Here is a 14,054-nt window from a genome sequence, read left to right on the forward strand (position 1 = left end):
GGCGGTAATTGTGTTACATATATAGTATTTACGTCTTTACTGCTTGGTAGCTAGAGCGTTGGCTTCGCTGTGATATTTCTGATTCTCACATTAGTACCATGATTTGTACGCTAACTTTTCAGTTGGCGAAAAAGAACGTACCTGCTTCTCACTCTCGTTCAATGCTTTCCACTCAGCACCAATGAGCTTGGAGGCATCGACAGCGGAGATGCCCTTGAAGTCACCGCTGGCGTGTCTGGCTCGGAAGAACAAGGCGTAGGGGTTCAGCGCGGCCTTGACGCGGCGGGGATCGTGTAGTTTGGCAGTGTAGGCGGGGTTACCCTTCTGTTTGCCGGCGAATCTCCTGCGCAGCTGGGCGCGAGCAAGGTTGGCAATGCGGATCTGTTCCGGGGTGTGGGACTGGATCCATTTGTCGAACTCGGCCTTCCTTGCGGCACTTTGCTCGTTGGCAAGGTGGTTGTAGTGCTAAGCATGGCCATTAGTACACACGTGTATGAGGCAGGTGTTGGCTGGAGCTGTAGTCTCTTACCTCGAGCTGTGCAGGTGATAGGTTGTTGAATTCCTTAGTAGCATTTGTGATCTTAGCCGTTTGAGTCTCGCTACCTCTTGGCTTGCCCTTGAGGAGCTCAGCAACAAAGACATTGTAGCCCGAGACCGGCCTCTGCCCGACGGGCTCCTTCAAGGCCTTTGCGCGCAGCTCACGGATTTTGGCCTTCTCCTTTTCTTCCTCGGTCAGTACCTTCTTCACACGCTTCGGGGCCGCCTTCTTGGCCGCTGGCTTCTTGGCTGCTGGCTTCTTCTTTGTCTTTTTGGCTGCTGGTTTCTTTGCAGTCGTCTTTGCCGGCGCAGCCTTCTTCTTCTTTGGCGGGGTCTTTTCGCTTGCGGCCGCCTTGACCGCCTTCTTCACCGTGGCCGTGGGCTTGGTTGCGCGTGTAGTCGTAGCATAGGAGCGGGCATACGCGTAGGCGCGCGACGAGGCGCGGGCGGGGGAGGATTCAGCGGCGCTGCGAATAACGAGCACGCGCTCGAGGTGGCGTGCGAGTTGCGGCACATTGTGTGGGGACGCCCTGGGGACGTCGGCTGCCAAGCGGCAGAGTGCGCCGGCCAGCATTGTGCGAATTGCGCGAGGGGGGATACAATGGGACGTGTACTGGCAATGTCAAAGGGGCGGGCAGCGCAGCTCTGGCGGGCAATTGGCGACAGTCGGCGGTGCACTGAGCGTGTGGGCGGAGAGCAGGCGGCAGAGGGCAGCGGGCGGAGAGGAAACAGCGTGCAGAGGAGCTCGGGAGCTAGCTGCATGCTAATAATGCCCCATGTGGGAACGTCATACATACATTCATCCATCCATCCAGGTACATGGGCTCAGCATTCACCCTCATATTCGACACGACATTACTTCGCCCGCCCAGTCAAGACTTGGCTGAATTGGCACAGATACAAACGCGTGGTTGAGGCACCTCTAGTCTACTGCAAGGACATTGCCTTCTATAATTCTTCGCATCACCCCACGCATCCATAGCCCCGCAATGTCCTTCATCACGTCTATCCGTCTCATGACCTGTATAGAGAAATAACGCAAAAGACAGCATGACTTTTGATCAGCCTCTCCTTGTTTAAAGGACCTTGTAGCTGTTGTGTGTTAGCAATTGATCGACATTAGCATTGTAATTGCAGTGCACATACCTCCATGGGTGGTCCTCGTCACCATACTGGATCGCCTCCATCCATTCCTTCATCTGCTGAGCAACAGGTCCAGCTTCAACGTGATCCTCGAGCCCGCAGTCGATGAGACGTCCCTTCCAGCTGATCTTTCGGACTGGGGCGACAATGGCCGCGGTTCCTGCGCCAAAGATCTCCATCATGCGTCCCTCATCAGCGGCATCGGCCACTTCCTTCATGGTGAACTTGCGCTCAGTCACAGTCCAGCCCTTGGGCACCAAGCGTTCTCGCGCAAGCTCGAGAATAGAGTCGCGTGTGACTCCCTCGAGAATGGTACCGTCGAGCGGCGCAGTGAGCAGCTCTGGCTTTCCAGTCTCCTTGTTCTTGATCGCAGCGAACAGGTTCATGGTGCCTACTTCGGTAATGTACTCCTCCTCACCAAACAACCACAAGTTCTGGTGGAATCCACGGCTTGCAGCCTGCATTTGTGGTACAATGCATGGCGCGTAGTTGGCACCAAGCTTCTTGTCACCGACACCTCCTGGCCATGCGCGCACAGCATAGTCTGTGGCTTCGAGCGAAATGGCCTTGAAGCCGGTGGGATAGTAGGGGCCAACTGGCGAAGCAATCACGTAGAGCAGTGCCGAAGCCGGAGGGCCTACACCGAGTGTGCGCTGAGTGCCGATCATGGTGGGGCGAAGGTAGAGAGAGTATCCTCGTGCACTGCCATGTGGTTAGTTGTATGCGTGGTGATGTACACAGGGCTCAAGAGTGAACTTACTCGGGAACGAACCGCTCGTCCTCCTTGACAAACTTGCCAATGAGCTCAGTCAGGGCATCTGGGTCAAATGTAGGCAATGCAATTCGGGCAGATGACTTGTTCAGCCTGGCCATATTCTTATCCGGCCTGAAGAGCCGAATGTTGCCGCTCTTATCCTTGTAGGCCTTCATGCCCTCGAAGCACTCGAATGCATAGTGGAAGACGCAGGTCGCGGGGTCGAGACTGAGGTTCTGGTAGGGCGTGATGCGCGCTGGAAGCCATCCTTGGGTTGCTGTCCATTCGAGCGAGAGCATATGGTCTGAGAATTGTGTGTCAGTTGCAGTCTACTACATGGTCTACTGCGGCAGGGGCTCTTACCTGAGAAATTACGACCAAAGACGAGTTCCTCTGGAGGCAACAGGTCCTTTGGTGTGGTCGTCCTGGTGATGCTGAGCTTGGTGGGATCAATGTCCCTAATCTTTTCGCCAACAGATACATCGGCGTGTATGCTGTACGGCCTGCTCGTCCGACATCGCAGCGAGGCGCTGAGCGGTGCTGCTGACGAGCGGAACGCACAATGGGACAGCGAGGAGATCAATCGCGAAGACCGCTGCTGAAGCATTGTGATGTATGATGCACAAGCCGAATAGATGTGAACGTGGATGGGAGTTGCAAGTCGTGTCAAAGGTTTATTCTTTCGGACTATGCGACCTGACTGGGGTCTAGACGTAATCGGAGCCCCTACCAGCCAGCGATGCGAACAGTCATATCGAATTACAAACGCCCGGCCTCACCGCCACATGCGAAAGGGCGTGGCCGAAGGATGGAGACTACCAAGGCGGATATTTGAGGTTATTCGCGTCATTGCCTAGAGTGCTGATGCGTCTGTGGCGGCGGCGGCATACCTGTACACACAGCGTCGTGTTCATGCACGCGACGTACACTAAAAAGACACCCCTGGACCGTGGCTCGCGTGGGGTCTAACACTTGGCTTCAACTATCATTCAACGTGCCTACATTGACGATCCGCTAGCAGCCGAGACGGTTCGGAGCGCCGCGTGGAAAAGAGGGTTGCCATCTGAGATGCCTGGAATTTGATCTCTCGGGCCCAGCTGTCTCAGACTCTTACGCGAATCCAAGCCTAAGAAGCCACAGTCCATGACGCCCTCGCCCTACACCCACGACATTGCTGCGCGGGCGAGACTACTGGCACCATGTTCTCCAACGCCCTAAAGTCCTTCACTTCCAACATCTCGAGCAACTACACCCTCAGTCCGCAGCCCACATCCTATTCAGGGCCATGGAAGATATACGACGCCAAGAAGAAATCAACGGGCAAGGCGGCCTCCGTCTTTATCTTCGACAAGAAGTCGTTGGAACCGCCTGCTGGCGCCGGCTTCGGCGGCCGCTCTGCAGCTTCGGGGCTCAAGCGGGCGCATGAGGAGGTGGTTGAACGGCTCAAGAAAGAGGCCAGCTCGCTCGCTAGATTACGGCACCCGAGTGTCTTGGAGTTAGTGGAACCTGTTGAGGAAACGCGCGGCGGAGGCCTCATGTTTGCAACGGAGCCTGTCACAGCCTCTCTTTCTGGCCTGTTACTGGAAAAGGACGAACAAGAGAAGGCTGGTGGTGTTGGAGGACGTCGCAGTCGCTATGTCATCGAAGAAGCAGACGGCCAGAAACGCAGGCGCGAATTCGAGATTGACGAACTCGAGATACAGAAGGGCTTGTTACAGATTGCAAAAGGACTGGAGTTTCTGCATGAGAGCGCTGGTTTGGTACATGCCAACCTAACGCCTGACGCCATCTTTATCAACGCTAAAGTAGGTAGTCGCAATGCTATACATGCCCCAAATTACTGATCGCGGTGATAGTCTGATTGGAAAATATCAGGTTTAGGCTTCGCAACGCCTCCGGAGAACTCTACGAAACCCACGTCCGTAACGCCGATTTCACTTGCCGAAGTCCTCAACTACGATGCCCGACTCCCTCGACACGTTCAGCTCAACCTCGATTACTCCTCGCCTGATTTCGTCATGGACAACAACATAACACCTGCAGCAGACATGTTCAGTCTGGGTATGCTCATAATCGCGCTATACAACTCGCCGCACAAAAGCCCACTTGAATTCAATGGAAGCTCTTCCTCATACAAGCGGGCTTTTTCGTCGTCGTCTTCAGTGCCCAGCAAAACCAACAACTTCATGTCTTCACAGCCACTGCCACGGGATCTTACCAACGGGGTCCTGGATCGCCTGATTACAAGGCGCCCTGCGCAACGAATAGACGCTCGAGAGTTCCAACAGGCACAATACTTTGACAACATCTTGGTATCTACGATTCGATTTCTCGACTCGCTGCCAGCAAAGACTCCCAATGAGAAGTCACAATTTATGAGGGGCCTACCACGCATTTTGAACCAATTTCCAAAATCCGTGGTAGACAAGAAGATACTCCCGGCTTTGCTCGAGGAGATGAAGGACCGCGAGCTCCTCACGCTGATCCTTCAGAATGTATTCAAGATCATCACCATGCTTCCGTCTGGTAAAAAGGCTTTCACCGAAAAGGTCATTCCCAAGTTGCGAGAGACATTCTTGAATCCGGCGGCTACAAATACAAAAGCACCAGGTCAGGAAAGAGACAGTCTGAAGGAAGCCGGACTCATGGTTGTGCTCGAAAACATACAGGTCGCTGCGGATAACTGCAGTGGCAAGGAGTTCAAGGATGATATCCTTCCTATTATCAACTATGCTCTTGAGTCTCCTACTCACTCTCTGGTCGATGCGGCCCTGCGTACCCTACCTGTCGTTTTGCCGATTCTTGACTTCTCGACTGTTAAGAATGAGCTGTTCCCTGTTATTGCTAGCATATTTGCAAAGACCAGCAGTATGGGTATTAAGATTCGTGGTCTGGAAGCTTTCAAGACTCTTTGTGGTGGCGGAAATGAACAGCAGGACGACTATCAGGGTGACGGCCTGACTGGTGTGGTAGCGGCCCCCAAGACCAAAAGCTCCAATGTATCAATCCTCGACAAGTACACCATCCAGGAAAAGGTTGTGCCGCTCCTCCGTGCTATCAAGACAAAGGAGCCCGCAGTCATGGTATGTTTGACCAAACAAATCACAAAACAGAAAGCTAACTATTACAGATGGCTGCACTAGATGTCTTCAAGGCTATCAGCAATTCAGTTGATAGCGATTTCCTAGCTATGGATGTTCTGCCCATTCTGTGGCAATTCAGTTTGGGGCCCTTACTTAACCTTCCCCAATTCCAAGCATACATGAGCCTCATCAAGTCGACATCAGCACGTGTGGAGAATGAGCAGACCCGGAAACTACAAGAGTTGGGCGCAAATAGCTCGACAGCAACCACACGCAACGAGTTCATGACGTTTGGAGGCCCATCTACCACGAATGGCTTCGACACCAGCAATGGGAATGGTGAGGCAGACTTTGAAGCTCTCGTACGGGGTGGGCAACAGGGATCTTCTGGTGGTACAGACATGCTTGGAGGAGACGCATGGGCAAATGCTCCATCATCTGCAACGTCCTCGACAATTCTCCCTTCGCGTCCATCAAACAATCGAATGGGGTCCAACAATGCATCTCCAGGCCCAAAATTCTCCTGGTCGACACCTCCAGTGTCTCCTCCACCGATGACGAATCTCTCAGCTCCCAAACCACAGGGTCGTTCTGTCACACCGGACACGACACTCAATTCGCTCAACTCGTCCTTCCCAGCTTTAAGTGCAGCCAATCCCGGTATCGGCAGCCCATCTTTTACTCAACCTCAGCAACAGTCAAGACCGGCAATGGGCATGAACAACGTTATATCTCCCAGTGATACCTCGACACAAAGCTCAAGTATTGATTGGAGCAAAGCAACAAACTCCATGTCCACGAACTCATCTTCGTTCTCTAGCTTCCCTTCTATGGCACCTCCGCCAGCACAGTCTCAGGCTTACGGTAACCCGTATTCGTCTTTCAGTATTGCACCGCCACCTATGAAATCAGCGGCAGGCAGTGGTGCCGGTACGTTTAGTATAGCACCTCCACCGAGCATGGGCAGTAGAACGGCAAGCTCTAATAGTGGCATGGGTATGGGTATGGGTATGAACAATAGTATGGCGAGTTTGCGAGCACAAACACAAAATCAGCAGCAGCAGCAACAGCATCAACAGTCTCAGCAACAGATGAACTGGGGAAGTGGAGGAGATAGCTTGATTTAATTTCTGGCGTACGCGGCGGGAGGAGGTATACCTGGGTTTATAGAATGTTTGTTAGCGAAGGCGTTTTCTTGTCTTTTCTTTTGTTTCACGGTGCGGATTATTGAGAATGCGAGAAGCACCATTCTTGCGCGTCTGGTTTTACTCTTCTTTTTTTCAGTAGAAAAGAGAGAAGAGAGGAAACGAATAGCTCAGTAATAGTTTCTGAAAAACACATTTCAAAGTCTAGATGTTAGCAATAGAATCCGCAGATGGAAAAGATGGAAACGCCACCCGCCACCTCCACAAAAAGACAAAGGCGGTTGCCGACAACGGTCAAAAGACGCGATAGTGGGGTCAGTTCGAGCCATCTCTCGCTGTGAAACATACTGAACGTGTCCACGATATGGGCTTTCCAAGATGGATGATGAGTCGTGTGTGCCTATTGCGCATACATATGTAGAAGACGTTGTGCTCCGATGTGCCAAGCCGGATGCAACCCGGTCAGCGACCAGGTGCGAGAGCACGTCATATGGCGAATTTATTGTTCATCAGCATAAATCCCCAATCCGCGACGTCAGAGCCGTCCCGTCAGCCACAGACGCAGATGCGGCACGACTCTGTCCAACTGATAACGGCTCCAGACCAGCCAGAGAGGAAGATTTCTTATGTTCCCCGCGGGAGGATTGGCGAAGCTTGGTTGCGTCGCATGGCCCGCAGGTTCGCGTAAGCTAAGCAAGCCAAGTCGAGGGGTGTGGAGCTTAGCCACAGTGCTTATTGGACGCACTGTGACATCACGATGGCTGTTCTCACTTTTGCCGCGTGTAACAGGCTGCCGGCCTTGCAGAAAGGGTGTGAGGGTGAAATCCTGGTCGTGAGAGTCGCTTGTCAAAGCCATCAGGCCGAAGATCAGGCCTCGATTAATGGTCACAAAGTAGCAGTCTGAGGAGGTTGATACATATGAACATGGTCTCGCTGACAGGAGCCCCAGCAAAGCAGCACTGCCGATCATGGGCCTAACGCGGAAATTTCATGGAGGCGAGGTTGGAGGGTGTCGCAGTCATGGCGTGGCGCCAGCAGACCGGAAGCGATCCACTCTTATGCTCGCTGTTCGCTTTCACCGAACCTCTCCATCCCCCCACTAATCTTAGCCTAGCCATCCTGGAGCAGTCTCTTCGCCATCTCTTTCCCTCACTCAGGATATATAACGATCGGCTTGCCGGGCCCTTTTACCTGTGGTACAAGTTGCTTCCACTCCGGAACATCCACGTCCTACCTGCGCAATTAATGCTCCCGGAACCAACCTCCCCTTGTCGTTTTTACTACACACCTTCTAAGAGGTGTATCCGCTGCCTGAAATGGCGTTGAAAGGTCTATTGGGTCGCAAGGTCTCACCATCCGACAACATGAGCCACAGCAGCAGCGACAAAGTCGCCAATGACCGAGAGAAGAATTACGACCCCGAAGCTGCCGCCGCAAAAGGAATTCTTGTGCCTACCAACGATGACATTTCAGACGCCAGCATAACAATCGGCAAACAGATTGAACTCGAGGCCAACAACGTTTTGAAATATCGCACCTGCAGCTGGAAGAAGACTGCGGCTCTCTTGTTCTCAGAATACATTTGTTTGGCTATCATGAGTTTTCCGTGGAGTTATTCGATTTTGGGGTTGGTACCAGGTCTTATACTCACAGCGGTGATTGCGGGTCTCGTCCTTTATACATCCTTGACGACATGGTGGGTTTTATCTTTATAGCTCATGATAGCATGCACCTTCTAACGCTATTCCAGGGAGTTTTGTATGCGCCACCCCCAGATCCGAGATGTCTGTGACATTGGCCAAATGCTTTTCTGGAACAAGAAGTGGGCATTTTATGCTACCGCAGTCATGTTTGTTCTAAACAGTAAGCCAATCTCCATGTTGTTCATTCGCTGTGTACTCGACTAACGCCTCGTATAGACGTCTTCATCATGGGTCTGCACTGTCTTGTGGGAGCCAAATGGTGGAACACAATCACTTCACATGGAACATGCACAATTACATTCGCTGCCATCACCGCCATCATCTCGTTTGTGGCTTCTCTTCCCCGTACATTCAACACTCTAGCCACAATCGCAACCGGCTCCGCTTTGTTCACTTTCGTCTCCGTCATACTCGCAGCAGCCTTCTCTGGAGTCGACGGAAAACCTGCAGGTTACCCAAGTAAGGGAGAGCTCGAAGTCCATGCTGTACCTCCGCCTGGAACCACCTTTGTCCTTGGAATGAGCGCTTTTATGAACATTTCTTACACCTTCATTGGCCAAATTACTCTTCCCAGCTTCATTGCTGAGATGAGGGAACCCAAGGATTTCCCAAAGGCGCTCTGGGCTGTCACCATCTGTGAGGTCATCGTCTTTTCCCTCGTGGGAGGTGTCGTGTACGGATACACAGGCACCAATTACATGACCTCTCCAGCGTTTGGCTCGATCTCCAACGAAGTCTACAAGAAGGTATCATTCACGTTCATGGTACCTACGATCATCTTCCTTGGTGTCTTGTACGCTTCCGTAACCGCACGGTTCGTACTCTTCCGCATCTTTGGACCTACATCGCGACACAGGACCGACCATACCGCTGTTGGTTGGCTCACATGGACCGGAATTCTCGCCGTCATCTGGGTCCTGGCTTTCATCATTGCCGAAGTCATTCCGTTTTTCTCTGACTTGCTCTCCCTCATGAGCTCGCTCTTCGACTCCTTCTTTGGCTTCATTTTCTGGGGCGCTGCGTACTTTCAGCTTCGCTCGGAAAAGTATGGCCCAAGATACTGGAGGACACGTGGGCTCCGCGGATATTTTGGATTCTTCTTCAATATCCTGCTTTGTCTGATTGGACTGTTGTTCCTCACTGCGGGTACCTACGCTACGGTTCAATCAATTATTGATGGGTACAAAGCGGATGGATTTGGTGGACCATTCACGTGCGCCGACAATGGCTTGTAATTGTCTTTTTTCTTTGCTTTAGGACGGCAATGTCACCTCTCTTATATGTAATTGCGAGAGACGAACGCCACACTTGGACCCCATTAAGTAACTGAGATCCTGCATAAATTAATTCTTCGCTATCGTTTGTCCATCCCTAGCTTTTTGGAACTTGTGAGCCTCTGTAGTGCGCGAAAGACAGGTGGTTTGTTTCAGTGTGATGGTGCTGAAATTTGTGATATTGATAGCATCCCTTGAAAATTGCAGATTCAGTCCGCGAGCATCAAATATCTACTGATATAATATATCTATCCCCATTTTTCTGGCACATACGGCCATAGATTCAAGAAACTTAGCCATCCCGTTCGATCTGGCCTATACAAGCTTGAAATCGGCGGATTAGTAGTCAGGTGGGTGACCACTGGCGAATCCCCGCTGTCGTATGTTTTTTTTGCAGTTTTTGCATCTTCCTCGGTTTTTCTGAATCACGTGACGTGTGTCTTGCCATATCCCTTCATTGCATTTCGTAGGACTCTGAGGAATTTTCACATCTACTGTCATATAGGTTGTAACAACGCGACTAAATTATGGATGTCGACATATTACACGTGACGCTCCTCATTCGGATGGTTCGTCCGCAAAGCCGAGCTATGACGTTCAGTAGCTCCACATCTGCCGAGCGACACATGCTCAAGCTCGGTAAACTGACAACATCCCCAAATCCCTCTTAACACGGGTCACTTTCGTCTTTTTCTTTCATCTTTCTGGTCGCTATTCGTGCAAGCTCTACCTCGCCGTCCTCGAAATCATGTCTGAATACATCGATTTCAGCAAGCCCAGTCTCTGGAGTAAGTATTGCGATCAAGCCTTGCCCCACTTGTAAACACAGGCTTACAAGGCAACAGTATCTGCGGCCAGCATTGCGTTCAACCCTACCTTTTGGAAGTGAGTTGGCATCGTCAAACTTTCGTAGAACATACTGACATATGATATAGCATTGCAGCTCAGCAAGGTACGTATTGGACAGTTATTGCTGCGGACAGCTATGAAATCACCCATAAAACATAAGCCTAACTAGTGACAGAATACCACAACAAAGTCATTACAAAAATCTTCGGTGGTAACTCGCGACTTGGTTGCTATGCACTCGCTGTGACCATCTTTTCGCTGGGTATCTTCAGGGACTACCTGTACGTGCAGAGGGTGAAACGTCATTCGCGGGGCACCTCAATCCTTCGCCTATTGACTTCGACCGCTAACAAAACCCAGCTACAATGAAGCTCTTGCAGACCAACCCACACATCCAGCACTCCTGTCTCCTGTAATCAAGTACTCGGCAATTCCGCTTTTCCTCACTGGAAATGTCCTCGTCGTAACCTCCATGTGGGCCCTTGGTGTCACTGGTACTTATCTCGGAGACTACTTCGGAATCCTCATGGATGAGCCTGTCACGACCTTCCCTTTCAGCGTCTCCAGCTCTCCCATGTACCATGGCTCTACCATGTCTTTCTTGGCTACTGCAATCTGGTATGGCAAGCCAGCTGGTATCTTCCTTTCTGGGCTGGTAGCAGTTGCCTATTCGATTGCATGCAAGTGGGAGGACCCCTTCACGGCCATGATTTACCGCAAGAGGGACGAGGAGAGGTCCAGGGGAAAGAAGGGCCAGTAGAGACCTCAGCTCTGTGGCTCATACGATGGAACAGAGCAGTGTTAGGCCAGAGACATCCTACACCGCCCAAAATATACGCACTCTGATAGCCATGCTTCGGCTGAAGAGTAGTGGAGAAAGAGTTGGAACAGCACGTCTTTTCAACACCGGCGTCCAGGTCTACCTTGAAAGGGTATTCAACTGCCAGCTGGTTGAGAAACATATATAGGAGCATTGAAAGCACATTTGATTTGCCATGATACCGTAGCCCAAAGCGACAAGACCCAAAGCGACACCTCCTTATATCTCCCGCTGGTAAGTAAGGTACCGTTGGTTTGATGATGACGCTGGTCCCACGTGGAAGGACGTAGTTGTTATTATGCCTCTTGCTAGACTACAGGTTTTCTCATATGTGTTTTTCTCCAGTTACTTGTGAACCTGCGGGTGATTGTGTGGTTCACAAGTGTATTGATTACTACTTGCTTGTAATAAGACGAACACGACATCTTACCGTTCAAAATTCTTCCTAATACATGACAGAAGAATGGCCTAGTGAAAAGCACGCTGAGCAGTTACGGTAATTTGACAGTGACAGTGACCACAGAGAAAGTTCAAGTACATCATATGCAGCCGACATGAATACCCTTCCACACCAGACTTGCTTGCCTAGAGTAGAAGAACAGGACACACTCATCGAACTATCGTACCATGACACAGAACTGCAAGGCAAGATTAACGTTGAAAGCAAGATCTGACGTAAGCCTACCTATTTATACATATAGTCCGTGCGACTACTACTATATCCTTACCGCACTCCTAGCTGAAAGGAGAGTGTTGCTGCTATTCGCCAGCCAAGTAGATATGTGTTCTGTAAGACCCAGAGGTAAAAAAAAATACAGTGTTTGGTAGATATGCCAAGTACATTGCATCCGCATTATTTTACTTGTTCGGATCATCATGCGTAGTGTGTTCTTTATGTGCTGTGGATCTGGGGTGTGTCTGGGTGGGGTTTGGGCTAATGCAGGATAGCACAATCAGTATGGTAGATCAAGGTTAAGCGGGACGGAAGGGACGGAAGGGGATCAGGTTCTCACTAGGATAGCACCAGAACTATGCAACGATGACTGCATATTCAGATACAGGAATGTTGGTTGGGGATTTTAATTGGTTGTGACTTGGGCGGTAATCATGATTTAAATTCTATATCACTGCTTGGTATTTGCGAGAGGAGGGAATTGTTATCAATAGTAGATAGTTAATAGTGTTAATACGACAAGTGATAGTATAGCCAGCGCTATTGTCTCCAATATTACAGTCTATTGCAGTAGGAGAAGAAGAAAAAACATAAAAGTAGATGGGTATGATACTTTTCTATGTACAAAGTGCAGTAAAGACAGTCTAAGCTGCTAGAAAGCGAGTGACTGTCATGCCGTGTGTCTCATTAGACTTGTTTTGACATTAAAAATTGATGTAACGTCCTAGGTGGAAAACAAACAACGCATTTACATATCACGGGATGCACCTCCCCTTGAAGGCCTTGTGCTGGGTGGGTTTCCAGCATGTGGCACACCGTTATGGTTAAGGACACCCAACTCGCTGTCGTCCACACTGTGTGCACCCATTTGGGCGTCCGTCCTCCTCCTTGCACCTGCACCCGCCTTACTCCATCCCTCTGTGCCAACGTAAGAACCCCTGCCTACGCCAATGCCCCATGCACGCTCGTAGCTTCGTGGTCCCCAGGCCCAGCCCGCACCTCGCGTGACGGGGAGGTGGTACCAGCGGAAGGAGAACCACGCACAGGTTACGCCGATCAATGTGCCAAACAGCATGTCGAAGCCAAAGTGACGGTAGTCGGTGTAGCGTGTGCTGGTAATGTAAATGGCAGAACCAATAGGTACGAGAATAAGGACCAGAGTGTATACGGGCGGCGCAGCGTTCTGGTACCGAATGGGGACCACAGCATCGTCGCTGTACGCTGCGGATGAAAGAGAAGTGTCTTGCTTGTGCACTGGCAGCGTAGCTTGCTTCTTGAGGTTGGATGGGGTGACGGCCGAAGTGTAGGCTGGGTTTGTTGAGAAGGGGCGGGGTGGAAGAAAGGGGATTGCAACGCTGAACTTGGAAGCCAGAAAGAGAGTAAGGTAAAGGAGACCGGCCCATGAAACTAAAGGGGTGTTGGTTAGCAAAAGTTCATGGCAAAGAGAGGCGTAGGAAGTGACTTACAGCTCGAGTGTCCACTTGGGAAAGACTTGAAGCCGTCTTTGAGGCGATCGTTGTCTGTCTGAGTGCAAATACCAGAAGTGACGAGTACCCAGGCTGGATCAAATATATCTCCAACAACGGGGTTTATGGCGAAGTCGGCGATGCGGTTAAGATCTGGCTTGCACCTCGACAGCAAGTCTGGTCTCGGCTTTCCAAATAAGTTCTTCATGCCCTGAGTGATCAAAAAGGCCGTTGCAAGTGAAAGCGCAAGGCCCATCCATCCCGTGTTCCACTCCCAGAGCTTCCTCCTCCAAATGAGCGCCTTTGGTGTTCCGCGTTCGGCCGTGGGCCCAGGAACAAAGACGAGACATACTACCATGATGATACCAGCAGGCGCAACGAGCGAGACAACAACCAGAAGCCAAGTGGGGATCATTTCGCTCGTCTGGTAGGGGTATGAGATGTTGAGGTCGACGGGCGAGAAAGGTCGGCGGAAAGGTTCGACATACTCCCAGCCAGCGGCTACGGCTGCGATGCCGATGATGACGATCCAGTCAAAGATGTAGGATGCGACCAGTCGTGCCGACGGTCTGCTAATTCCGTTGAAAGCCTGCATGTTTACCATGCG

General features: G+C 51.1%; 6 protein-coding genes across 6 annotated transcripts; 3 read left to right on the forward strand and 3 right to left on the reverse strand.

Annotated features, from left to right (window-relative positions):
- Positions 1-36: 36 nt before the first annotated feature.
- Positions 37-1,111, reverse strand: COCVIDRAFT_39489 (hypothetical protein; the record flags this gene model as incomplete). The annotated part of the gene is made up of 3 exons (XM_014699131.1): positions 37-78; positions 142-465; positions 530-1,111. 3 exons carry the CDS (start codon positions 1,109-1,111, stop codon positions 37-39), a joined length of 948 nt encoding a protein of 315 aa, XP_014554617.1.
- Positions 1,112-1,613: 502 nt separating this feature from the next.
- On the reverse strand, positions 1,614-3,041 carry COCVIDRAFT_17667 (hypothetical protein; the record flags this gene model as incomplete). The annotated part of the gene is made up of 4 exons (XM_014699109.1): positions 1,614-1,629; positions 1,684-2,382; positions 2,441-2,738; positions 2,798-3,041. The coding sequence occupies 4 exons, from the start codon at positions 3,039-3,041 to the stop codon at positions 1,614-1,616; spliced, it is 1,257 nt and encodes a 418-aa protein (XP_014554595.1).
- A 592-nt stretch (positions 3,042-3,633) lies between these two features.
- COCVIDRAFT_28319 (hypothetical protein) lies at positions 3,634-6,644 on the forward strand (the record flags this gene model as incomplete). Its single annotated transcript, XM_014699132.1, has 3 exons — positions 3,634-4,239; positions 4,291-5,517; positions 5,565-6,644. The coding sequence occupies 3 exons, from the start codon at positions 3,634-3,636 to the stop codon at positions 6,642-6,644; spliced, it is 2,913 nt and encodes a 970-aa protein (XP_014554618.1).
- Positions 6,645-7,978: 1,334 nt separating this feature from the next.
- COCVIDRAFT_39492 (hypothetical protein) lies at positions 7,979-9,600 on the forward strand (the record flags this gene model as incomplete). The annotated part of the gene is made up of 3 exons (XM_014699133.1): positions 7,979-8,358; positions 8,413-8,525; positions 8,582-9,600. The coding sequence occupies 3 exons, from the start codon at positions 7,979-7,981 to the stop codon at positions 9,598-9,600; spliced, it is 1,512 nt and encodes a 503-aa protein (XP_014554619.1).
- Positions 9,601-10,387: 787 nt separating this feature from the next.
- COCVIDRAFT_39493 (hypothetical protein) lies at positions 10,388-11,248 on the forward strand (the record flags this gene model as incomplete). Its single annotated transcript, XM_014699134.1, has 5 exons — positions 10,388-10,427; positions 10,485-10,524; positions 10,575-10,591; positions 10,664-10,769; positions 10,849-11,248. The coding sequence occupies 5 exons, from the start codon at positions 10,388-10,390 to the stop codon at positions 11,246-11,248; spliced, it is 603 nt and encodes a 200-aa protein (XP_014554620.1).
- Positions 11,249-12,729: 1,481 nt separating this feature from the next.
- On the reverse strand, positions 12,730-14,051 carry COCVIDRAFT_104494 (hypothetical protein; the record flags this gene model as incomplete). Its single annotated transcript, XM_014699135.1, has 2 exons — positions 12,730-13,388; positions 13,448-14,051. 2 exons carry the CDS (start codon positions 14,049-14,051, stop codon positions 12,730-12,732), a joined length of 1,263 nt encoding a protein of 420 aa, XP_014554621.1.
- Between the last annotated feature and the right edge of the window lie 3 nt (positions 14,052-14,054).

Source organism: Bipolaris victoriae (assembly GCF_000527765.1).
Source record: "Bipolaris victoriae FI3 unplaced genomic scaffold scaffold_66, whole genome shotgun sequence".
Taxonomy (NCBI): domain Eukaryota; kingdom Fungi; phylum Ascomycota; class Dothideomycetes; order Pleosporales; family Pleosporaceae; genus Bipolaris; species Bipolaris victoriae.